Source organism: Erythrolamprus reginae, chromosome 7 (genome assembly GCF_031021105.1).
Source record: "Erythrolamprus reginae isolate rEryReg1 chromosome 7, rEryReg1.hap1, whole genome shotgun sequence".
NCBI lineage: Eukaryota > Metazoa > Chordata > Lepidosauria > Squamata > Dipsadidae > Erythrolamprus > Erythrolamprus reginae.
Window position 1 is genome coordinate 38427855 of NC_091956.1, and position 26498 is coordinate 38454352.

Below are 26498 nucleotides of genomic sequence, written 5' to 3' on the forward strand. Positions count from 1 at the left end.
TTTATCCTCTGTCCTGGTGCTTCTTGACCTCTCAGCGGCGTTCGATACCATTGACCATGGTATCTTTCTGCTCCGGCTGGAGGGGTTGGGAGTGGGAGGCACTGTTCTTCAGTGGTTCTCCTCCTACCTCTCTGATCGATCACAGTCGCTGTTAGTGGGGGGTCAGAGGTCAACCTCAAGGTTACTCCCTTGTGGGGTGCCTCAGGGGTCAGTCCTCTCCCCCTGCTATTCAATATCTACATGAAACCGCTGGGTGAGATCATCCAGATGCATGGTGTGAGGTATCATCAGTACTCAGATGATAGCCAATTGTACATCTCCACCCCATGTCCAGTCAACGAAGCAGTGGAAGTGATGTGCCGGTGCCTGGAGGCTGTTGGGGTCTGGGTGATTGTCAACAGACTCAAACTCAACCCGGATAAGACAGAGTGGCTGTGGATTTTGCCTCCCAAGGACAATCCCCCCTGTCCATCCATAACCCTGGGGGGGGGGGAATCATTGACCCCCTCAGAGAGGATACGCAACCTGGGCGTGCTCCTCGATCCACAGCTCACATTAGAGAACCATCTTTCAGCTGTTGCGAGGGGGGACGTTTGCCCAGGTTCGCCTGGTGCACCAGTTGCGGCCCTATCTGGATCAGGACTCACTGCTCACAGTCACTCATGCCCTCATCACCTCAAGATTCGACTACTGTAATGCTCTCTACATGGGGTTACCTTTGAAAAGTGTTCAGAAACTTCAGATTGTGCAGAATGCAGCTGCAAGAGCAATCATGGGCTTCTCTAAGTATGCCCATATTACTCCAACACTCCGCAGTCTGCATTGGTTGCCGATCAATTTTCGGTCACAATTCAAAGTGTTAGTTATGACCTATAAAACTCTTCATGGCATCGGACCAGAATATCTCCGGGACCGCCTTCTGCCGCATGAATCCCAGGGACCGATTAGGTCCCACAGAGTGGGTCTTCTCTGGGTCCCGTCGACTAAACAATGTTGTTTGGCGGGGCCCAGGGGAAGAGCCTTCTCTGTGGCGGCTCTGACCCTCTGGAACCAGCTCCCCCCTGAGATTAGAACTGCCCCCAACCTCCTGGCCTTTCGTAAGCTCCTTAAAACCCACCTCTGCCATCAGGCATGGGGGAACTGAGATAACTTCCCCAGGCCTATACTGTTTATGTATGGTATGTTGTGTATTTGTTTTCTTAAATTATGGGTTTTTAGTTTTAATTATTAGATTTGTATTGTACATTGTTTTTTTTTCTATTACTGTTGTGAGCTGCCCCGAGTCTATGGAGAGGGGCGGCATACAAATTTAATAAATAAATAAATAAATAAGTTTGAACAGAATTCCCTTTCCCTTCTTTTCCTCTCTGTTGCATAAATTGCTCTCTATGAAGCAATGCCTTTTCTTCCTCCCCCCCCATCAAGTTTTAATGGAGTTCCATTCTCCATTCATCAGGTTTGAACAGAGTCCCATTTCCCTTCTCTTCCTCTCTGTTGCATCAGTTGCTCTCTATGAGTGTTTGGAAAAGCAATGCCTCCCCTTCCATCTCCTCCCCACTCATCATGTTCCATTCCCCTTCTCTCCCTCTGTTTGCATCGATTGTTCTTTATGAGTGTTTGCAGAAGCAATGCCTTCTCTTCCATCCTCTCCCATCAAGTTTGAATGGAATTCCATTCTTCTCCACTCTTATGTGAACGAAGGTCCATTCCCCTTTCCCCCCTCTGTTTGCTTCTGCAAACACCCATGAAGAACAATTGATGCAAATAGAGAGAGGGGGGAGAACGGAACTCTATTCATATGATGAGTGGAGAATGGAACTCCATTCAAACTTGATGAGTGGGGGGTGGATGGAAGTGAAGGCATTGCTTCTGCAAACACTCATAGAGAGCAATTGATGCAACATAGAGGAAGAGAAGGGAAATGGAACTTGGTTCAAACTTGTTGAGTTGCGGAGGATGGAAGGCAAGGCATTGCTTGCTCCTTTGATTGGCTGATGGCAAAGTGTCCTATGCTCCCAAAAGCCCGGGGTGAATGGGGTTTTGTGCCCGTTCGGAGAAAGTCCTGTGATTGTGAGAGGAGAGGCTGTGACGGAGGGGCTGGGCTGAACACCTAGGGCCCTTTCAGCGAAGGAGAAAAGGCAGAGCCCAATAGTCAGAGATGGAAGGCTGGAAATCTATCAGGCACAGCCAACAGGAGGAGGTGAAAAGTCCTGGATCCGCCTAGGTGGGCTACCAGATCACAAAATGACTGCTGTGTCACTCATGAACATCAGTTTACTAGAAGGCAGCCTCTTTCTGTCATTCTCTATGCCAACTTTGTCTTTCTTCTGGGCCAAGGGATACATTTCTGACACAAAAACTATTATCCAACCACCTTCTATATTTAGTTTTTAAGAAGACCATTGGAAAGTCTGACATTCCTGGATATGGAAATGATGTTGGCTTTTTAAAAAAAAGAAAATTCATTTTACTTACAATATCTAATAAATTATTATTATTATTATTATTATTATTATTATTATTATTATTATTTGCATACCACTCTTTGTTTGAGAAATATCAATGCATTTTATTAAACAATAATCAATGCAATAAAAATAGCAACATACTGTATTTTTTTGGCGTATAAGATGCACTGGAGTATAAGCACCTTAGTTTTGGGGGAGGAAAATAGGGAAACGATCTGCTTATCAGGTATTTATCTGGCTAGCATCCTTAGTCTAGTCAGCTTCAGCACATTATTTTATTCCCTGGTTAAGGGCTTAAAAAAACCTTTATTCTGAGAGAGTAACAATGAGAGCTTGCAAGCCAATAAGAGCTGGGAACATCATTAACACCAAGAAAGAAACAGAGCAAGTAGAACAATGGAAAAATCCCTACAAAGACTTAGGGCTTGGAAAACACTCTTCGCAGAGAGAAACAATGAAAGAGCCTGCAAGATAAGAGCTGGGAAGATCGTTAGCAGATAGTTCTGAAAAAAAATTACATTCAGAATATAGGACACACCCAAATTCTCAGCCTCTTTTAGAAAGGAAAAAGGTACGTCTTATAAACCGAAAAATATGGTGTGTGAAAATAGCAACATATGTGAAATAGCAATAGAGACAGTAAAAGCAATGCCTGTTTAGAAACAATAGCACAATAGCTGATTTACATTCCTGTTTCCCAGTCCATGAAAAATAATAAAAGATTTTTTAAAAATCAGGTAAGACTGGAACCAAGGATTAATTTCCTATGGATTGTTAGCTTTCGTTTTCTGAAGAATGATATAGTTTTAACAAGATACTTCTGGCAAAATTAAAATACTTTTATGTCCTCTTTTTTACAGGGGAAGAAGTGGTTTGGAGATGATGGTCAAATTTTAGCTTTGCCCAATCCAGTAAAACAATCTCTTACTAGTCCTCCATTGTTTCTTACAAAGGGAGACCAAGAGACAGACCTAGTGATATTTTATAAAAAGGTAAGTTGATTATTGCATGTTGTTAGATGCTTCGGTGCAGAATGGCTGAATACAAATCACTGCTCACTCAGTGTTTTTCAACTTTGGCAAATTTAAAACGTGTGGATTTCAAGTCCAGAATTTCCCAGTCAGCACCATAAACCATGGTCTGCATTATCTACATGAAGGGCTTCTGGCAAGGGATTGGCTGCACCTCATAACAATCAGGAAGTGGATCAACTTGTGAGAAGGGGTTTAAACTAAAATTGAGAGGGGATCCTTAGAATCTTTAGTACCTAGCAAAGCATAAACTTCAAGACAACCAAACAAACAATGAGAAAATAAACTCAGAAATAAAATAGGAAATATAAGAAGCATACCCAGAGTCACCCATGCAGAACTCAGTGCCTATACACAAACACAAAAAAGATAATAAAGCTGAACCTGCCAAAAACAAGAAACCTAGGGCACAAATTAAAATAAGCAACAAAAAAAAAAGGTAAGAGAACACTTGTCTGATCTTGACAAATATAAATCACTGGGATCTGATGGATTATATCCCAGAATTTTGAAGGAACTGGAAGGTGTGATATTGAAACCATTGAATAATATTTTTCAAAGATTCTGGAGCATCAGGGAACTACGCCCCCTCCTCAAGAAGCCTTCCCTGTACCCAGCCATTCTCAACAACTATCAACCAGTCTCCAACCTTTCCTTTATGGGGAAGGTTGTCAAGAAGGTGGTGGTGCTCTAGCTCCAGCGGTCCTTGGAAGAAGCCGATTATCTAGGCCCACAACAGTTGGGTTTCAGGCCCAGCTACAGCATGGAAACTGCTTTGGTCGTGTTGATGGATGATCTCTGGTTGGCCCAGGACAGGAGTTTATCTTCTGTCCTGGTGCTTCTTGACCTCTCAGTGACTTTCGATACCATCGACCATGGTATCCTTCTGTGTCCGCTGGAGGGGTTGGGAGTGGGAGACACTGTCCTTCAGTGGTTCTCCTCCTACATCTCCGGTCAGTCGCAGTCAGTGTTAGTGGGGGGTCAGAGATCGACCTCTAGATTTCTTCCTTGTGGGGTGCCTCAGGGGTCGGTCCTCTCCTCCCTGCTATTTAATATCTACATGAAACCACTGGGTGAGATCATCCAGGGGCATGGGGTGAGGTATCATTAGTAGGCTGATGATACCCAGTTATATATCTCCACCCCATGTCCAGTCAGCGAAGAAGTGGAAGTGATGTGCCGGTGCCTGGAGGCTGTTAGAGTCTGGGTGGGTGTGAACAGACTCAGACTCAACCCTGATAAGATGGAGTGGATGTGGGTTTTGTCTCCCAAGGACAATTCCATCTGTCCGTCCATTACCCTGCGGGGGAGTTACTGACCCCCTCAGAGAGGGTCTGCAACTTGGGCATCCTCCTCGATCCACAGCTAACATTAGAGAACCATCTTTTGGCTGTGGCGAGCGGGATGTTTGCCCAGGTTCGCCTGGTGCACCAGTTGAGTCCCTACTTTGACCGGGAGTCACTGCTCACAGTTACTTGTGCCCTCATCACCTCGAGGTTCGACTACTGTAATGCTCTCTACTTGGGGCTACCTTTGAAGAGTGTTCGGAAACTTCAGATCGTGCAGAATGATATGCCAATGTCACACCAACATTCCGCAGTCTGCATTGGTTGTCGATCCGTTTCCAGTCACAATTCAAAGTGTTGGCTATGACCTATAAAAGCCCTTCATGGCATTGGACCAGAATATCTCCAGGACCGCCTTCTGCCGCACGAATCCCAGCGACCAATTAGGTCCCACAGAGTTGGCCTTCTCTGGGTCCCATTGACGAAACAATGTCATCTGGCGGGACCCAGGGGAAGAGCCTTCTCTGTGGCAGCCCTGACCCTCTGGAATCAACTCCCCCCAGAGATCAGGACTGCCCCCACCCTCCTTCCTTTCGTAAACTTCTCAAAACCCACCTCTCCCATCAGGCATGGGGAAATTAATTCCCCAGGCCATTTCATTTTATGCATGGTTTGTCTGGGATGTATGACTGTTTTTATATTAAGGTTTTTAAACTGTTTTTTAACTATTGGATTTGTACTGTGTTCCATTGTTGTGAGCTGCCCCGAGTCTCTGGAGAGGGGCGGCATACAAATCTAATAAATAATAATAATAATAATAATAATAATAATAATAATAATAATAATAATACCAGAGGACTAGAAAAGAGCTAATATGGTTCCCATCTTCAAAAAAGAGATTAATAATAGATCGAGGAAACTACAAATCGTTCAGCCTGACATCAGCACCTGGGTAGAGTCAAAGCAGCAAGTTTGTGAACCCTAGAAGCAAGAAAAGTTATAACGAGAACCCGACATGGGTTTGTAAAAAACAAATCTTATTTTATTATGTGATAAAGTGACTAAATTAATGGACCAGAGAAATGCTGTGGTCATAGTTTATTGGGATTTCAGTAAGGCATTTGACAAAGAAGACCACAACTACTTCTTGCTAAGCTAAAATGTGGAATAGACAGCATCATCACCAGATGGATTTGTAACTGGCTGACAAGTTGCATTCAACATGTAGAAAAGGGGGTGGGATCTTGTGACTGCAGCACCGGGATATTTTCCTCTCTCCTGGGAAATGTCCCCAAGCCCCATTGTCTGGGGGTTCTGCTCCTTTTGGACCAGACCGGATCTCCTGCAGGGAGAGTGACGCTTGGGATACTGCCAGGGGCCTGGTAGGGGCCGGCATGCCCTGCTGGGCGAACTGGCTTGGCTCGCACTGGCTGTGGTGAAGCCAGACAGGCAGCCATGCCTGTTCCGACACAGCTGCAGAAACTACGCAAGCTGGGAGGATAGCCGAATGATTCCATCTGGAAAGAGAATTGAAAGACTTACTTGCAGAGGGGGAGCAGAGATTTTCTGTCTGATGGTAAGCAGAGAATGCCTGAATGGGATTTTAGGGGTAGAAGAGAGGAGAGGCAATGGGGGAACCTTGGATTTCCAAGTTGCAACTCTGGTTCTCCCCTCCTCTTAATAGACCCTCCATAGGGGAGGGAGGACCCCAGCCCATGCCTGCTGCTTGTTATCCCCCTCCTCTTAATAGACCCCCGTAGGAGATTTGGAGTCTCCCCGGGCCATTCGATACCCCAGCCCATGCCTGCTGCTTGCTCTTCCGGGAGGGCGCAAAGGCCATGTCCGGGAGCTTCCCAGATGGGTCCCTTCCACGGGGCAGTGGCCGTGGATCCCCATGGTTCTCCTGCGGACCTCTTCCACCGCCCCGCCTCCCCCAGCCCAGTTGTCATCTTGTTTGGAAAGGAGGAGGAACCAAGTGGTGGAGGAAGGCGAACACTGGGAAGCTGTCGGCTGGGAGGGAGGCTGGGAAGGAGGTGGGAGATGGGAGGAGGAGAAGGAAGAGGAGGTGCGGCTGCCTGCCTTTCTCCTCCCCCTTTCCCCGGTGAGGAAGCCGAGAACAGGCACTGTGGGGATGGCGATGGAGGAAGGTGCGCAGCAGGTGAAAAAAGAGGGGGGGATGATGCCTGTCACCTGCCAGCCTTCCTTCCCTGCATGGTCTCTCTCTCACACACACACACGCACCACCCACCCACCACACACCTACACACACACAAATATACACACACTCGCTCACACACAACTTTCTCTCTCTCTCTCTCTCACACACACACACACGCACACACACACAAACACACTCTTTCACACACATATTTACACAACACTCTCTCATACACACACACTCTCACACCCACATCCCTTTGAAAGCCACCATCTGGAAACCCCTGGTCTATGGGAAATCCACATCTTCCCTCCCTCTTTGTGCTCCAAAGGTCCAGATTTCCTCTGCTCTTTTAAAGCCTTTGGGGGCGGCGCCAAACTGAAGCGGGTGAAAGTTGTTACCCTGGAGGGAAGGTTTTGTTTTGTTTTTTCTCCCAAAGGCAGAGGAGCAAAGCAGGGAGTGGCCCCGTCTTCCCCAAGGGATGCTCCTGGGTGGGTTTGGTGCCACGGATGATGCCCAGGAGCTCAGCAGGGAGAAAGTCCTGACGCCGCACTTCCCTGTCTTTGCAGCCAGCAAGTGAGCAAGTGAGAGAGACAAGCCTTCTTTGGCCGCCTGAAGGAAGAGGAGTTGGGCCTGAATTCTCATGCGCACTGCAGCGGGGCAGCTCTGCCCAGCCAGGCTATTGGTCCTTCTGCCGGAGCTCCCAATGACCGCCAGAGAGGGCTCGTTTCTCTCTCTGAGCAACTCTTGGAGCGGGTGGGATGGGTGCCTTTGGCGCGGGGGGGGGGCACCGGCAAGGTGGGTGGGTGGCTCCAGGCTCTCCTGTCCATCCAGAAGCCGAAAATTCCGCCCCTTCCCACACCCGACTTTGGCCCCACGCGGGCTTCTGACAGGAGGGGGCGATGGGTGATGGATGACCGGGGCTCCCACAGACACATTTTGGCAGCGAGATGGTCTTGCCCACTGCTTCCTTGGCTTGCCTCTGTCCCCACTCTGTTCGCCTACACTTTGCCCGCCCACCGCTTTTTTTATTTTAAAGCCTTAATGTTTTGGATTTTCCTAATGGGCTTGCACGCATTTTTCGCTTTTACATTGATTCCTATGGGAAACATTGTTTCATCTTATGAACTTTTCTTCTTACGAACCTCGTCATGGAACGAATTAAGTTCATAAGATGAGATACCACTGTATATTAAACTGATGTGGTAAATTAAAGTAGATTTGCAGAAATGGAAAGATCTACAATTGTCATTAACAGGAAGAATAGCTACAGTAAAAATGAATATTTTACCAAGACTATTATGTTTATTCCAAACAATTCCAATAAAATTGGGGAGAAAATAATTTGAAGAATCAATTAAAATAATATTAATATATATTTGGCTAGGGAAAAAAGCAAGAATAGTTTTGAAACTGTTGCAAGACACCCCCCAAAAAAAGGGGGGGACTTTTGGCTGCCAGATTGGGAATTGTACTACCAGGCCCCAGAACTCACATGGGTGAAAAAATGGATCAATTTGAGACATAAAAGACTATTAACTTTATATATTTTGCATCCCAGTAAGGGTATGGCTAGCTGATGAGGCCAGAACAAGGCCGAAATAGTGCTATCCTAGTCTCCCTTAATTTAAAAAATTCAGCAAAAACATGTAATTGATGTATGTATGTATGTGTGTGTGTGTGTGTGTATGTATATATATATACAAAATAGAAATTGTGGAGGAAAACCTATACATATATATCTATACATGGGTCATTTTTATTAATTAAATACATTTAAACTGCAGGCATATGCAGATGATTTAGTTTTTATATTAGAAAACCCAATGGAATCAGGGAAACATATAATGGAAGAAGTAGAGGAATTTGGTAATGTAGCAGGACTAAAAATAAACATGCAAAAAACTAAAATTATAACCACAAACATGAATAAAGAACAAGAAAGAAATCTAGAAGATATGTTGGAAATTAAAATCACTAAAAGGTTAAATACCTAGGTATTACATTAACAAAAAAATGTACTACAATTAAAGAAAACAATTATGAGACACTATTGAAAACAACAGAGAAGCAATTAACCGATTGGAATAAACTCCAAAAAAATGGTAACTTATAAATCAAATATTAGACTCAGAAGGTAATATCAAATCAAGAGAAGCCTTAGCAGAACAGAATATTAAAATTGAATGGTGGCCTTGCACATTAATATACTCAAAATGGCAAATTGATAAAAAAAAGAAGGGATAGAAGAAAAAGATACAGATTTTGACAAATTGATATTAGGAGGAGAAAAAAACTTCATAACAAAAACATATAACTACTTAATACATTATAAAATGGAAACAGAATTAGTGAAAGGGACTATGATTAGTTGGGCAAGAAACATTGGATATAACATTTACATTGACCAATGGGAGGCAGTATGGAAAAAGAATTATAAAATAACCAAATCAGCAGCATACAAAGAAAATATTATAAAAATGTTTTATAGGTGGCATATATCACCATCAAGACTAGCCCAAATTTATCCCAAATTAAAACCAAACTGTTGGAGATGTACAAACACAAATGGAACATTCTTCCACATATGGTGGACTTACCCAAAAATTAGAACAATATGGATTAAAATTAGAAATTGGATATATGAAATTACTAAAATTAAACTACAAGTTAAACCAGATATTTTTTTACTAGGTATAATAGATTTGAGAGTCAAGAAAGATGAATACCATCTAATACAACACTTAATAACGGCAAGCAGGATCACTATAGCACAAAATTGGAAGAAAGAAGATCCACCAACAGAGAGAGATATAATAAAAAAAAATGCTTGACTGTTCAGAATATGATACACTAACACAAAAATTGAAAAACGATAAAAAATCACAAGATATAGACACATGGAAAAACTTTTATAATTAAGTCAATGATCGGGGGGGGGGAATAGATGTACGTAAGGCTGATATAAAAAATGGAAAGAAAACACAATAACAATTTAAATATAGATAAATATCACTTTATTTATTTGTTGACAAATTCTTTTTAACTGAGCTATTATTGTTATTTCTATATAATATAGATATGTATATTTGTATAATTTATATATATATGTATATAACTTTGCTGATACGATTATCCGTAAATTTACAATAAGATAAGCTGCAAAGAGGCAGCAGGGGTAGAGGGATTATATGTTGTATTGTCCTACAACAGACAATCTATAATTGTACTCACAAACAAAGAATACAATGGTCTGTTTATGAGTGTTTTTAAATATGTATATAATCCAATAAAATTTATTTTTTTTAAAAAAATAAATTAATTAATTTAATTCAACCTAACATGGACTCGCAGAGGTCAACTGAAATACTTCCGGGGTGGAAATGACATAATAAAAACTTCCGGGGCAACTTAGGGCATAGCTCCATGCTGATCCCGGTGAAGGAGCCACGCCCTCACCTGGATCCCAGCCATGCCATGCATGTGGGAGGTCTCGCCGTCCAATCCCTGGAAGGGAATTGAAATGGGCGAGACCCAGAGGCAAGTTCTCACCAATTGCTCAGGCCGATTTAAAAGTCACCCTGAGCCCTTAGAGAGAGTCTGCCAATCATCCCCAAAGATGCCCAATGGAGAACACACAGTTGCTAAACCCCTCCCAATTTCCGCCCCTAACCTGCCAACCCAATGACCAGAGGTAAGCCAATTAGAACTAATTGGGGAGCGAAAACACCCCCTAACTGTTCTGTTTGGGTCACTCCGGAAGCCAATACCAACCCAAAAAGAGAAGCCAGACACACCGATAAAAGGCAAAGGCAGTTTATAAAATTCAAGAAAAAACACAGGTAACAGAAAATGTCCTTACAACCAGGAAAATGCTGTATCTTCAGATATATCCACGAAGGCAAATGTCCATGCAGCAATACAGGATTCTTGCTGCCAATACGAGGCTGTAGATAGCAGACCTACACCTCCCACGGGTCTTCCAAACTGCTGGGCCACAAGCCAGGAACAGAGACGCCGAGAACAAAGCAGGACACCGTAACTCCAATTGATAACACTCCACATGGCTTCAAGGGATTGCCTGCCTTTTAAACCCTGCTAAGGAGGACCACACCCAAGCCCAGCTGTTCCTAATTCAGTGCTGATAATACTTCTTTAATTGCTCCATTCTCTGATCTGAACGTCTCTGTGGCATGTCAATGATGGCTTGTGCGTCATCACCTAATGACTCCAAGCTACTGGCTGGGGAGAGCCCCCCCCCCCTGGGGCTCTCATGCTGTTCTCCTTCATCCCATTCCTGACTTTCCTCTCCCCCGTCTGACTGTTCAGCCCCCTCCTCTTCGCTGTCATCCTCCTCCGGGCATGGAGCCAGCAGAGACACAGCCGGTCCCTGAGCAGCCTCAGGCTGAACCACAACACTAACCATCCGTCCCACACCACAGTGTGGAATAGGTGAAAAAATGGTCACAGAAAAATACCGAGACCGCCAAAAATTCCTATTCGGCCCCATAAGGGCGACCCCTGTAGCACACTGACAGATAGGGAGGGCGGGCGGGTGTTCGCCTGCTTGTTGTCCAGGGAGAAAAGGAAGCCTCGAGCCTGCGCAGCCCCTTATAAAGGGCTATCAGGCCCTGCCCCACCAACATCATCGGCCTGCGCCGATGACGGGCATGACCGGGATCTCGCGAAATCTCGTGAGATCCCGGTCTTTCCAAAATGGCGGCTACGCCGAGGGCTGCGTTTCCCTGGCCCTAGCCGGGGGTGAGTCGCCGGCTGGGCATTGCAGCAGAAGCGGAATAACAATGCAGACACAGAGCTGCATTTAAGCTGGGTCATTTTTATTAATTAAATTAATTAATTTAATTCAACCTAATATGGACCCGCAGAGATCAAATGAAATACTTCCGGGGCGGAAATGACGTAATAAAATCTTCTGGGGCAACTTAGGGTGTAGCTCCATGCTGATCCTGGTGAAGGGGCCATGCCCTCACCTGGACCCCAGCCATGCCATGCATGTGGGAGGTCTCGCTGTCCAATCCCTGGAAGGGAATTGAAATGGGTGAGACCCAGAGGCAAGTTCTCCCCAATTGCTCAGGCCAATTAAAAAGCCACCATAAGCCCTTGGAGAGAGTCTGCCAATCATCCCCAAAGATGCCCAATGGAGAACACGCAGTTGCTAAACCCCTCCCAATTTCCGCCCCTAACCTGCCACGGAGGGAGGGGTCAGATCTCTATTTTGGCCCCCTGACTTCCCCCTCTACCTGCGCCAGCTCACGCAGGGACCTCTGCAGGTCCTGTAAAAAGATGGTGTTCCCCTGTTCTGACAGGTGAACACTGTCAGCGTGGTAAAGCCATGGCTGATCAATAGTGATATTGGGATGGGAAACCACTACCCCACCCAACTCTCTAACCAACTTGCCAATGGCCCTATTTACCTTCCTCCTGACCTTGTGAATGGCCCTAGGGAAAACAGCGTCCCTCCAAACAATCTGTGGTAGGATTTCGGACCAGACCACTTGCATGGCTGGCCAAGCCAGGCGAAGAGCTCGCAGGTCTTCGCGGGCCTGACAAATCAATGCCAGGCCACCCAGTACACATAGGTCATTGCCCCCAAGGTGCAAGACCAGCCACCTGGGTGCAACCACATTGTGGCGCCCTCCCAGGAGCAGAGGGAGGAGCCCCTCCCACCGCAAGCCTCTTCGTCCAAGCCAAGTGATGTTGACCCAATGGCCCAAAGACAGCTGGGTCCCCACTGCAGATCTTGCTGCAGAGCGGCCAGCCCCAAAGACCATACTGTGGCCACACAGCAATGCCGTCGGTCTCACCCCACGGGGGCTATCTAGAAGAGGGCAGAGAAAGGTTAAGAAGCGTGAAATCCTGCTCTACCACATCAGCAGGCCACACTTAAGTTAAATAGACCGCTGACCTCCAGCGACCAATCTCCCGGATCCTGTGACCCGGGAATCCAAAAACTGCTGCACTAGTGGCAGCCCCAATACGGAACAAGTGCGTTCCGTACCAGGCAGGGTCAAGGCCAATTGCAACTAGCGCCCTGGTCATAATTGCCCAAAAGTGATAGCGGGTAAGTGGAGAACCGTCCTGATGACTAAAAAAGTACCCTTGTCCCGGTCCTCTCAGATTACAAAAAGAGGAAAGGGCTGCCACCGGACAGACAGACTGATCGGCGGCGGTCATCAACACTACCCTAGCCCCCTCCCTAACTAGTCAGTTTTAGATTGTCTCACTAATAGGGATATGCCGGTACCCTCAAATTGAAGGTCAGAGAACTGGAAAGCTCGAAGCGACCTGTCTCCGCGAGAGGAGGCCAAAGCCTCGCTAACCCAAAGGGCCCCAAAAAACATCACACTGGCCACCGTCTGAAAAAGGCGGGCTTCGTACAGAGAGGCGCACAGGCTGTTCCATACACCATTAATGAGGGACAACTGCTGTACAGTTAGTGCCTGTCTACTGTCCACTGGGGGCGCAGGTCACTCCCTAACCTACCTCTCCAGCATTTTCCGAATGCGGAAGTCACCAGAGGAGTCAGAAAATCCGCTGGCCATGGAAAGAAAGACCAGGCCTGCTAGTCTAGCCCTAATAGTTTTTACCGATAGGCCACGCTGCTTAAGCATGACGCAGAACTCTATCTGGTGATCAACCAGGATGGGCCAAGTGTGTGAATAGCCTCTAGAGTGGCAAACTTCCCAAAACTCCTTACCTGAGTTTTGATGTGATCTCAAGGTGCCAGGCGCTACTGAGAGGGCCATGGCCCTACCTGCCTCGATCTTCCACTGCTCGTGATCCCGTCCAGGCTAAACAGATGGCAAGGGAAGGCTTCTGGTGATGCGCGAGCAGGCTTCTGGTGATGCGCGAGCCCATGGAGCCAGCGTCCGGAACCTGGACAACTGACCACGGGACAAGGCATCAGCGATCTCATTGTCAAGCCCGGGGACGTGACGGGCCAAAAACAATGCATTTAGAGACAAGGACCTGTGCGCAAAATGGCGGACAAGCCGCATGACCCTGTCATTCTTAGAAGACAGGGCATTCACAACATGGACAACCGCCAGGTTGTCACAACAAAAGTGCATGGTTTTGTCCCTAAATTGCTCCCCCCAAAGCTCTAACGCTACCACCAGGGGGAAGAGCTCCAAAAATGTCAGATCCTTGACAACCGGAGAGGCCCTCCATTCCAGAGGCCACATAGAATAGCTTTTGGGAAGGACAAGTGGTGAATCAACCGAAATTCACCACTGGCCTTCTTAGGAACCACCCCCAGAGGAGACACCCAGAGAGCGGGTGAAGGCGGGCGTGCAAAGGGGCCCAATACCCTGCCCTCGGCCACCTCCTTCTGGATTTTAGCCCTAACGATATCTTCATGTCTCACAACCGACTTAAGGTTGCTGGATATGAAGGCCCTTCTCCACTGCATCTGGAAGGAGAGTCCAACATGGGTAATGTACCAATCCTATTGGTAGAGACTGAGTTATAATTAGCATAATAATAGCTACCGCCCCCTTACTGCTCCCATGAGCCCCAGTTTTAAAAACTCAGTCCAAGAGTAGAGACATACTGAGTTTTCCTCTAAGGTTTAGAGTTAAAGTAAAGAATTAAAATGTGGAAATAAATGTTTTTCTGTTTTGACCTGTTTAATTCTGTTCTTTGTTTTTCAGACGGAAGATCGAAGAGGAACAGAGGAACGGGGTCTCTGCCCTCCGCGGGCAACACCCCCAACGAACCTCCTCAGGGATTTTGTATTCCCTCTGAGGGAACACCCCGTAGAGGAGCATCCAGCCAGCGGTCCCTGACCTCCGTGGCCAGACCGGGCTGTGAGCTGAAGGTGGGGGGGTCCGCCCCCCCACTGGGAAGCTCAGAGGCGCGATCGATCGGGCTCCAGAAGACAGGAGAGCGGAGCCGCGCCTCTCAGCTGTTTGGCGGCCGCCGAACAAGCCGCAGCCGCCGCTGCCAGCATGGAAGCCGCTGGGCGAGCCGCTACCGCCGGGAAAGCCGATGGCTCTGGCAATAAAGGGGAAGCCGCGGATATGCCGCCTGGGACGCGGCAGGAGGACCGCTGGCCACGGAGCGGCAGGAGGCTGCAGCGCCCCCCCCAGGGGAAAAAAAAGCCGCGAACGGCATGGGGGCCGCCATGTTGGGTTGCTGCGTGCACAACCCCGAAGGCGCGAAATGGAAGCCCTTCCTGCAGCTGATAGGCGCGAAGAGGTCACCAAGCCTCAGTGCGCAGGTGCAATTGGGCTACAAAACGGTAGCCATTTTTCGCTGAGTAACGAGGCTCTCAGGGCTGGAATTTCAAGACTCCTCAAATTCTCAAACAAGTGTGAGTACTATGGAGGAGCAAGCGAGCAATGAGAGGGCAACCTCCCCTGCCTTGGCCAAGGACAAACCTAAGGGGAAGGCCAAAGAGAAGTCAAAGGCTTCACAATCCCCAGCCTCAGCCTCATCTCTGAAAGAGGCTGAAAAGCGCATTAAGGCCCTAGAGAAAAAGCTAGAGGCGGCCTTACAAGCCTCCCCATCAGCCAAGCCACTGACCCAGAAGCTGCCCTCAACACCTGACCCAGTCACCCCACTACACTTTGGGCTACCTGGAACTATACATGAAGGGGACTGGTCACCTGACAGGCAATCCCCTGCAGTGCCTCACATCATGCCTTCACCAGGTCCCTCATGGAACAGACCTGGGTCAGCTAGCTACCCTAGAAGGGGTTCTCAGGGCCCCTCAGCCACGTTCATGCCCACAACGGCAGGACTGAGAGCGCAGGCAAGCACTTGGCAGGATATGCCACCTGACCTGCAAAATTTAATTGCAAATGTTTATTCGCAAGGCATGTCAGCTGGGGCCCATCAATATGGCCAGCAACCATCACAAGCAGCAACACAAGTTTGGTCAGCACCGCCCCCATCGGGTTTGGGGTCCCTATCAGAGGAACCAATCACTGGAGAGGACAGCGATAGGGAGTATGACCTCTCGGAGGACGAAACCACCCCTGAAATGCCTCAACCAGTGGGCCTGTTTAAGCCAACACTGTTCAGGACTCTGTTGTTTAAGGCTAAACAGGTGATGAATCTGCCTGGAGCAACTAAGACAGCAGAAGAAGCAAACCAGGCTCCAGACGCCTTACTTCAGGAACCTCATCCCGAATCGGAACATTTTCCAGCATCTAACATATTTCTGCAGGGAACCAAACGCCCCTGGCAATACCTAGCGGCTGCTCAAGGCCCGTCTAACCTGGAACGTAGATTCTACACGTTCGATGAGGAGGTGGAGAAAACTCTCGAGTTTCCACCCATAGACCAACCGGTCGTGACATTGGTCTCCAGCGCCCTGGTGCCTTCAGAAACAGGGGAAAGCCTGAAGCCGGAGGACCGGAAGGCAGAAATACTTCTGAAAAAGGCACACCAGATGTCAAGCTGGGGATTCAGAGCGGCAGCTGCTGCATTCTTCATAAATAGAACTTCTCTCCGGTGGTTGCAAGAGATGCAGTCCCGTCTAGGGCCGGAGGATGGCAGGCTACGTCAGGACCTGGCCAAGCTGCGAGCTGTGGCGGAATTTTCCGCAGATGTCACATTACATGCGGCCAAATTCTCCAGCAGAAGTATGGCTACCACTATTGCAGCGCGCCGACTCCTGTGGCTCCGACACTGGCCTGCGGATCTGACATCCAAATGGCGATTGGCGTCTGCCCCGTTCCAAGGATCTATGCTGTTTGGGGATATATTGGACAAGGTCCTCATTGAGGACAAGGACAAGAGAAAGGTCCTCCCCAGAACCGGCAGACGCCAGGACCGCAGAGCGACGCCATTTACGAGGCGCCTGTAGGCCAAGTGCTCCTTGCCCCAAACAAAATGGCCGCTCCATGAGGCCTCTCCAAAATGGCCACTGGTCTTCTGCGAACACCAGCTCTGGGTTTTGCCTGTTCATTGTCTAGGGCAAAAAGGAAGCCCCGAGCCTGCGCAGCCCCTTATAAAGGGCTAGCAGGTCCCGCCCCAGCAACGTCATTGGCCAGCGCCGATGACAGGCATGGCCGGGATCTCACGAAATCTTGCAAGATCCTGGCCTTTCCAAGACGGCGGCTACACCAAGGGCTGCATTTCCCTGGTAGTGCCACAAATCCTGGCCGGGGGTGAGTCACCGGCTGGGCATTATAATATTCTTTCCAGATCGGCAAGGCAAGGTCTCCCTCCTCCTTCCTGTCCTGCATGTATTTGAGTCTAATTTTTGGACATTTGTTTTGCCAAATAAAATTACTTGTTATTTTATTTAGTTTTGTAAAGAAGTCTTGATTTAAATTAATTGGGATTGTTTGAAAGAGGAACAAAATTTTTGGTAAAACAGTCATTTTGATCGGTGCAATTCTTCCTAGAAATGACAGCTGAAGTTTCTCCCTTTTCTCTATATCTTTTTTTATTTTTACATTTAATTTATCATAGTTATCTTCTTTTAAGCTTGAAGCCTTTGCAGTCAAGTTGATACTTAGGTATTTAACTTTTTTTGTTATTTGAATATCTAATTTTGCAGATAGATAGTTAATATTTTTATTAATTTTGCAGATAGATAGTTAATATTTTTAACTATTATTTGAGTTTTAAGTTTATTAATTTTTAATCCTGCCATATTGCCATATTCATCTAAAATTTTAAGCAATTTTGGTCCAGAATCAAGTGGATCTTCTACAATAAATACTAGATCATCTGCAAATGCTTGTAATTTGTATGACTTTTTAAAAAAATTTATTTTATTTATTTATTTATTGGATTTGTATGCCGCCCCTCTCCGCAGACTCAGGGCGGCTAACAACAGCAGTAAAACAGTATATAATAAAATCCAATACTAAAAACAGTTAAAAACCCATTATATAAAAACCAATCATACATACAAACATACCATGCATAAAATTGTAAAGGCCTAGGGGGAAAGTGTATCTCAGTTTCTCAGGGGGCAATTCTAATCTCAGGGGGCAATTCTAATCTCTGGGGGGAGTTGGTTCTAGAGGGTCGGGGCCGCCACAGAGAAGGCTCTTCCTCTGGGTCCCGCCAAGCGACATTGTTTGGTTGACGGGACCCGGAGAAGACACACTCTGTGGGACCTAACTGGTCGCTGGGATTCGTGCAGCAGAAGGCGGTCCCTGAGGTAATCTGGTCCGGTGCCATGAAGGGCTTTATAGGTCATAACCAACACTTTGAATTGTGACCGGAAACTGATCGGCAACCAATGCAGACTGCGGAGTGTTGGAGTAACATGGGCATATTTGGGAAAGCCCATGATTGCTCTCGCAGCTGCATTCTGCACGATCTGAAACAGCGGTCCCCAAACTACGGCCCGGGGCCCGGATACAACCCGCTGAGGCAATTTATCCGGCCCGCGACAGCACACGAGATTTTACATGGAGCCGGGCGTTGGAGTTGGGGGCGGGGAGCGACAAAATGCGAGGCCAGCTAAAGTTTTTCTTTTTTTGAATGGCGAAGGTTTTTCTTATTCTGAATGTTGTGCATGCATGCACACTCCCCATCCCCTTGTGGGCTGGCAGGGGGATGGGGCGGAGAGTCCACAACCGAGAGGTTCGGCACCTGCCCATCCATGGCGGGTGGGGGTGGCCATGGCTCCCTTTCCTTCTCCCGCCGGCAGCCATCGCTGCAGGTTCCTTGGGTGGGAGCTGCCACTCCCTCTGGGCAGCCCAGCCAGGTGGCCATAGAAAGTGCAGAGATTATTAGAAAGTGGCAGCTCCCGCCCGAGAAACCTGCAGCGCCGGCCGCCGAGGTAGACATAGGAGGTGGGAGAAGGGAGACGTGGCTGCCCCCGCCCCTGCCCGTGGCGGATGTGACGGTGCCATGCCTCCCTGCCCCCCAGCCTCCGCAGAGAGGTAAGGAAGAGAGAAAGAGAGAACAATAGAGAGAAAGAAAGAGAGTGTGTGAGAGAGAGATCAACAGAGAGCAAGATAGAAAGAAAGGAGAGAGAAAGTGAGAAAAAGAGAGAGCAAGAGAGGAGGACGCCCAAGTTGCGAACCCTCTCTAGGGGGTCAGTGATTCTGCCCCCAGGGTAATGGACGGACAGATGGAATTGTCCTTGGGAGGCAGGACCCACAGCCACTCCGTCTTGTCTGGGTTGAGTTTGAGTTTGTTGACACCCATCCAGGCCCCAACAGCCTCCAGGCACCGGCACATCACTTCCACTGCTTCGTTGACTGGACATGGGGTGGAGATGTATAACTGGGTATCATCGGCATATTGATGATACCTCACCCAATGCCCTTGGATGATCTTACCCAGCGGTTTCATGTAGATATTAAATAGCAGGGGGGAGAGGACCAACCCCTGAGGTATCCCACAAGGGAGAGACCTAGAGGTCGACCTCTGACCCCCCACTAACACCAACTGCGTCCAGTCGGAGAGGTAGGAGGAGAACCACTGAAGAACAGTGCCTCCCACTCCCAACCCCTCCAGCCGGCGCAGAAGGATACCATGGTCGATGGTATCGAAAGCCTCTGAGAGGTCGAAAAGTACCAGGACAGAGGACAAGCTCCTGTCCCGGGCCCACCAGAGATCATCCATCAACGCAACCAAAGCAGTTTCCATGCTGTAACCGGACCTGAATCCAGACTATTGAGGACCTAGATAATCGGCTTCTTCCAAGGACTGCTGGAGTTGAAGCGCCACCACCTTCTCAACAACCTTCCCCATAAAGGGAAGGTTGGAGACTGGACAGTATTTATTGAGCACAGCTGGGTCCAGGGAAGGCTTCTTGAGGAGGGGGTGCACAAGTGCCTCCTTATAAGGAGCTGGAAAGGACCCCCTCCCCAAGGAGGCGTTGACAATCTCCGTGTCACCTCTCGACCGGCTCCGTGCCACCTCTCGACCGGCTGAAACCAACCAAGAGGGACACGGATCCAGTAAACAGGTGGTGGAGCTTACAGCTCCAATGGCCTTGTCCACTTCATCAGGTGTCACCAAGTCAAACTCCCCCCAGACAGATGGACAAAGACGTTTAGCCCCAGTCACCTCAACTGACTGGTTGTCAGTCGACTCTGTTTTACAATTGGAGTCGAGGTTTGCTCGGATCCGAGCAATTTTATCAGCGAAAAACATGTTAAAGTCCTCGGCACTACTCTGTAAGGGCTCCCCAACTCCCCCCTGCTTAAGAAGGGAGCGGGTTACCCTAAACAGAGCGGCCGGGCGGGATTCCGCTGATGCAACCAAGGTGGCATGATACGCGCATCTTGCCGCCTTGAGCACCACTTTGTAAGTCTTAATATGAGCTCTTACAAGTGTTCAATCGGATTCGGACTTACTCTTCCTCCATCGCTTCTCTAGACACCTCTTCTGGCGTTTCAACTCCCGGAGCTCCTCATTGAACCTTGGAGCTCTACGGGGTCTAGTGCCGTGGAGAGGTCGCAGCGGCGCAATTCAGTCAAGGCCCTCCGCTGCCGCCTTGTTCCAGGCCTCAGCCAGAGACTCTGCCTTCTGAAAACCTTCTGGATCCATCAGGCGCCTGGGGCAGAACAATTTAATCGGTTCCGCCTCCCTGTGGGGAAGGATTGGAGCCAGGAAGTCAAGCCACAGCAGAAAATGGTCTGACCATGACAAAGGCAACACTTCTAAGCCCCTTAGTCTCAGACCATTACTCAGTTGTTCAGAGAGGAATACCATGTCGGGTGCGTGCCCCCCCTCGTGAGTCGGATCCTGTACCACTTGGGTCAGGTCCATGGCTGCCATGGTGGCCATGAACTGCTTTGCCAGTCCAGAGGATTCGCTGAGCGACGGCAGGTTGAGGTCCCCCAAGACAATAAGTCTGGGGATCCCCACCACCAGCCCGGCTACCTCCTCGAGTAGCACAGGCAGGGCTTGTGCCATGCAGCTGGGAGGCAGGTACATGAGAAACAAGCCCACCTGAACTCCTAAGTCCAACTTCATTCGCAACCCACAATCTCTGGAGCAACGAGTCTACATAGGCACAGGCTCTCCCTGGCTAAAATAGCCATTCCTCCCCCCCTTCCCTGGAGTCGAGGTTGATGCCATATCTGAAACCCAGCTGGGCAGATTTCAGAGAGAGGAACTCCTCCCTCTGGGCCCAATGAGGTTTCAGTTACACATGCCAGGTCGGCTTCCTCATCCAGGATCAAATCCCGGATGAGGAGAGCTTTATTTACCACCGACCTGGCATTGAGTAGCAGCAACCTGAGCCCAGGGCCAGAATTACACTCATCACCAGTGCCCAGGGTTGAGCTCATGGAGCCAGAACAAGGGATTGTTATTAAGCAATGATCCCTCGTTCCCCTGGAACGGCTAGCAATTTTTGCAATTCAATCCTTTTATCTCCTCATTTTTCCTGATAATTCTAGTAAGAACTTCTAGTATTAAGATAAAAAGAAAGGGGGAGAGAGAACAGCCTTGTCTTGTGCCTTTCCTAATATTAACTCTTGTTGTTACATCTCCATTTATAATAATATATGCGGATTGTTGAGTATATATACCTTTAATTTCGTTTATAACATTTTTACCAAAATCCATATATTCCAATTGTTTAAGCATAAAATGTCAAGAGACATTGTCGAAGGCCTTCTGGGCATCTAAAAAGATTAGAGCCACTTGTTTTTCACTATGGACTTCATAATATTCAAGAATATCTATTATCATCCTAATGTTATTTCTTAGTTGCTTACCTGGAAGGAAACCATTTTGATCTGGATGTATAAAATAATTTAAATATCTTTTAATCCTATTTGCTAGTATGGAGCTAAAAATTTTGTAGTCCACATTTAGTAGAGAAATAGGCCTATAATTTGCAATTTCCGTAAGGTCAGTATCTTTTTTAGCTATTAGGGCCAAATTAGCATCAGTCCAAGACAGTGGTGTTTTGCCTTTCTCTAAAGCTTCATTATAGACTTCTAGGAGTATCTCCGTTGCTTTATCTGGTAAGACTTTATATAGTTCAATTGGAAGGCCGTCTGGTCCTGGGGCTTTATTTATATTTTGTTTTTTAATTGTCTCTTTTAATTCTATAATTGAAATTTCCTTGTTTAATAGTTCTTTAGTTTCATTAGGAATCTTAGGGAGATTGGCCTGATTTAATATATCTTGTATTTTTTTCGGCCTGTATTTCCTCATTTTCCTTTCCTTGATTCTCATATAATTTACTATAGAAGTCTCTAGCAATTTGTTTTTTTCCCCCTAGGTCATGGCACAGTTCCCCTTCTTCTGTTTTAAGACAATTTATTAGTTTCTTTTCTTTTTGCTTTTTAAGTTTATTTGCTAGCCATTTGCTAGGTTTGTTTGCATTTTCAAAATATATATATATGACATTCCAGCCCCAATCATCAATTTTCTTGTAATTTTTCAACTATTCCCTTCTTTTAATTTATGTTCACCACCCCCATTTTAAAAGCTCTTCTTTATCTTTCTTTTTATTTTGTACAACAATTTCTTTCCCCCCAAACTCCTTCTTTTGTGTAGATCTACCTTCGATTCATCTTAATCTTTTCTACATACTTCCCCCTTTTGCTTCTTTTTTTATCACTGTAAATCCCAGTGTAATCATTATAAATCTCAATATAATCATCAACCTGTCCTTCATTTTAATGTCTTTTTCCTTTTTGTTGCTACAATTTCCTGTATAATCATCCATTTGTTCTTTCTTTTAAAGTCTCTTCTCTTTAATTTCTTCTTATTCTTCATCCTCTTCATTTCCATTTCTTGCCATTATTATTTGTAAATTTTCGTTAGAATCCAACAGTTTTTCTATTTCTTTTTCACCTCCAATCACCATAAAACACCTTTTAAAATCTTCACCAAGGTCTTTTAAGAAGTCCAAACAGGAACTTCCGGGGCGGGTCTACAGCGAGCAGGCGTGTGAGAGCAGAGCTCCACTCTCCCAAGCCTGATTTTGCAGTTTGGGGGGTTGAAATTCAGCTGAATTTCAACGCAACCACTTTGGAGAGATGGCTGAAGTAGTGAGGGTTCCTCTGAGCATGGAGGTGTGAAGCAAGCACCCCGTGTGCAGGAGTGAGAACCTCGCAAACCTCGAAGCAAGAGAGTCACTAACCAACATGGTGACGTTAGTGCTGTGACAGCCCAGCGTAACAGAGGAAGCAAGAGAGTGTAACTACAATCCTATTTACAAAGAAGAAGAACCCAAGTATGATAACTAAAATATATATAGTCAAATTAATGGAAGATTAAGTCAAGAGAGAGCAGTAGCGTGGGACCCACCAAAGTTGGTTAGCGGCTACTCAGCGGTGGGGGAGAAAAGACAAAAAAAATTCTACTGAGAAACCCGGAAGACGTTTGGAGTTTAAACCTAAAACAATAGGAGTGGACTAACAAGCACCCCGTGGAGGAGAAACCTGAAAAACAACTTAAGTAACTTAACAACTGTTTGTAAGTTTTGTGACTAAAAGAAACGGTGGAGAATATTAACTTTTGAAAAAAAAAAAAAGCCAAAACGACGGAGACTGCGGGAACTACGGAATTTGCGGAAACAGCAGTAGTGACGGAGACACAGAGATACGGAGGTTGCTGGGAGATCGGAAAAGGGAGGAAGTGCTCCGGAGTTTAAAGAAGTTTAAAAAATATACGGTAAAGAGCTGAGGTCCACGACCAAGGGAATAAATAAACAGCAGTGGTGGAGTGTGCTTGGAAGTGACGAAGGAGCCTGCAGAAGCCGACGAGATAAGCGGAGGTGAGCCAAAAGAAGGTGCAGAGAAGAGGAACCGGGGAAGGAGGAAGTTAGCTTAATTAAGCACCTATTTATATCTCTCTCCTTTCTTTTTTACCTTCCCTAAATTGAAAAAACTGACCAAATGATTAACTAATTAACTTCCTCCCTGATTAACGGATTAACTGATGAATTGCTATTTATAGCGGAAGAAAAAGAAATTTGACCGAACTCTGATTGAACTTTGATTGAACCTTGATTGAACCCTGATTGAACCCTGATTGAACTCTGATATACTGAACTTGAATGTGAACTTAAAAATTTAAGGACGAAGAATTAGGTAAAATCCCACAACAAATAGAAAGGCTGATTATTATTATTTTCTGGATGAATTGAATTCCTATGAAGTGAATGGTATTAACGATACAATGAAATAAGTAATTAATTTTTATTTCTATTTCTATCTCAGCTATAGCATATCTACAATATCTATACTTAGAATCTATATATTAACTTAATAATATTAATATTACTATTACTATTGAATATATTGAATTACATTGTATGAATTACACTGATCTATTGGAGTAAAGGAAGAGGGGGGGAAGGGGGGAATATAAGAAAAGAACAATAACAGCTCATCAACAAGTAGCTCAATATTAAAAGTCTAACTGCGCATTATATACCTTAAATCTAACTATATATTAGATTTATCTGATTCCAAGAAAATACTAGACATTCAAGTTAATAATCAATTAAAAAGATTAAAATGGCAACTTTCCAGAAATATACAAAAAAAACATCCAGCTCTCCCTCAACCCAAAAATCAATAGTTAGCATGTTAGCAACAGAAAAGGCCAGCAGTACCGGTAATATTAGCAATACCCCACAAACAACGCAGGAGGCATTTATGGCAATTCAAGAAACAATGCTCAAACTGCAGGAAAAATTAGATAGGAACCATGAGGCAATGAGGGAAGATATGCAAAAAATGGATAATAAAATTGAAATAATTCATCAAATCTTGGAAAAAAATGAAAGAAGAATAGAACAAATTGAAAAGAAAGTAGATCAAAATGATAAAAAAGTAGTAACAATGGATGACAAATTGATACAATTAAATAGAGAGTTAGAGGAATCGATAATTAATTTTGAGATCGATAGAGCAGAATTTTATGCCAGATTCCAAAATGTAGAAGAGGAGAAAGATGAGAATTTAGTGGAGACAATGACAGAAATGATAGCTAATATATTACAAAAAGATAAACAAGAAACAGCTAATGGAATAGATGAGATTTACAGGGTGAATACTAACTACGCCCGAAAACATAAGCTTCCTAGGGAAGTACACGGGAGATGTGTAAAAAAGGAGATTAGAAATGAAATATTAAAAATCACAAAAGACGAAGCAATAATTCATAATGGGAAGGAAATCAGAGTTCTTAAGCAAATCCCCCCAAAATTAAGGGACAATTGAAGAGGATACCGACCGTTGGCAGATCTGTTAAATCAAAGGAAAATTACCTTCAGATGGTTAATTCCGGAGGGGATGCTTATCACATGGAAAGGGAAAAAAATAAAAGTAAATAATGAACTTATGGCACAGGAATTTTACGATGAATTAATAGCGGAAGAGAAGGTGGAAACAGGAAGTCAAAAAGAGATAGAAGAACCCCAGATAGATTCAGATAGCGGGAAAGAAGGAACCTCTAAAGATATAGAACAGGAGGAAGAAAGAATATTAACAAGACCACAGAAAGAAAACAGGACAAACAGAAGACAAATAAGGAATTAAAGGGGGATGGGAACAGAAATTAAATTAATCTCAATTAATGTAAATGGCTTAAACTCATTTATGAAAAGAAATAGTATATTCAATAAATTACAAAAACAAAATTTAGATATTGTTTGTCTACAGGAAGTACACATTCCACAAAAAAATGAAAAGCAATTAGCAAATGAGAAAATTGGGAAAGTATTTACGTCCTTATCACATAACAAAAAAAGAGGGATTGCAGTTTATGTTAAAAAAGAATTAGATCCAAGGAAAATATATGCAGATAAAAAGGGAAGAACTTTAATCATGATAATAAAAATTGTTAATGTTTTTGTATCATTAGTAGTAATTTACGCACCAAATAAAAATTTTAAAAAATTCTTCTATAACTTGCATCAGAAACGGATTGAATTAGAAGTAGGTCATTTGCATGATAGGTGACTTTAACGGTATTATTGATCCCATTAATGATTATAAAAGTGCTAATAAAAACCGATATAAAAAAAGAAAAGTACTGCCAAAAACGTTTGATCAGATGTGTGAAGAATTAAACTTGAGGGATTGTTGGAGAACAAGGAACCAAAATAAAAAAGAATATACATTCTACTCCAATGCACACCAAAGCTGGTCCAGGATTGATATGGCGTGGGTTAATAATAAGATAGGAAACTTAATAAAACAAATTCAAATTGATAAAAATGATTGGGCTGATCATAACCCAATAAAAATTATATGGAATGAGGAGGAGAAGAAAAATAGGAGTTGGAGATTAGATCTACAACTATTAAAAGAACAAGAATATATAGCTTGGATTGAAAGAGAAATGAAATTATTTTAAAAAGAAAATAACAATTCAGATACCTCCCTCCAGAATTTATGGGATACAGCAAAAGCCTATCAAAGAGGCTTAACAATAGCCTATAAATCAAGAAAAAACAAGGAAAAAAGACAAAATCAAAAAGAGTGGATATTTAAATTAGGAAAATTAGAAAAAGAATCCCAAAAAGACCCAGGAAACCTAAATATAAGGCAACAAATTATGCTGATAAAACACAAACTAGAATTAATAGAGATAGAAGAAGTAGCAAAGAAACTAAGAGAAGTAAAACAAAATC

At 45.2% G+C, this 26498-nt stretch overlaps 1 protein-coding gene across 8 annotated transcripts in view; it reads left to right on the top strand.

The window, feature by feature from the left end:
• CC2D2A (coiled-coil and C2 domain containing 2A) overlaps window positions 1-26498 on the top strand; it is a 445922-nt gene that overhangs the window by 91051 nt on the left and 328373 nt on the right. For all 8 annotated transcript variants that reach the window (XM_070757365.1, XM_070757366.1, XM_070757359.1 and 5 more), the window contains one exon: window positions 3329-3460. In XM_070757365.1, the coding sequence (XP_070613466.1) occupies window positions 3329-3460 (132 nt within the window). The remainder of the gene's footprint in view (window positions 1-3328; window positions 3461-26498) is intronic.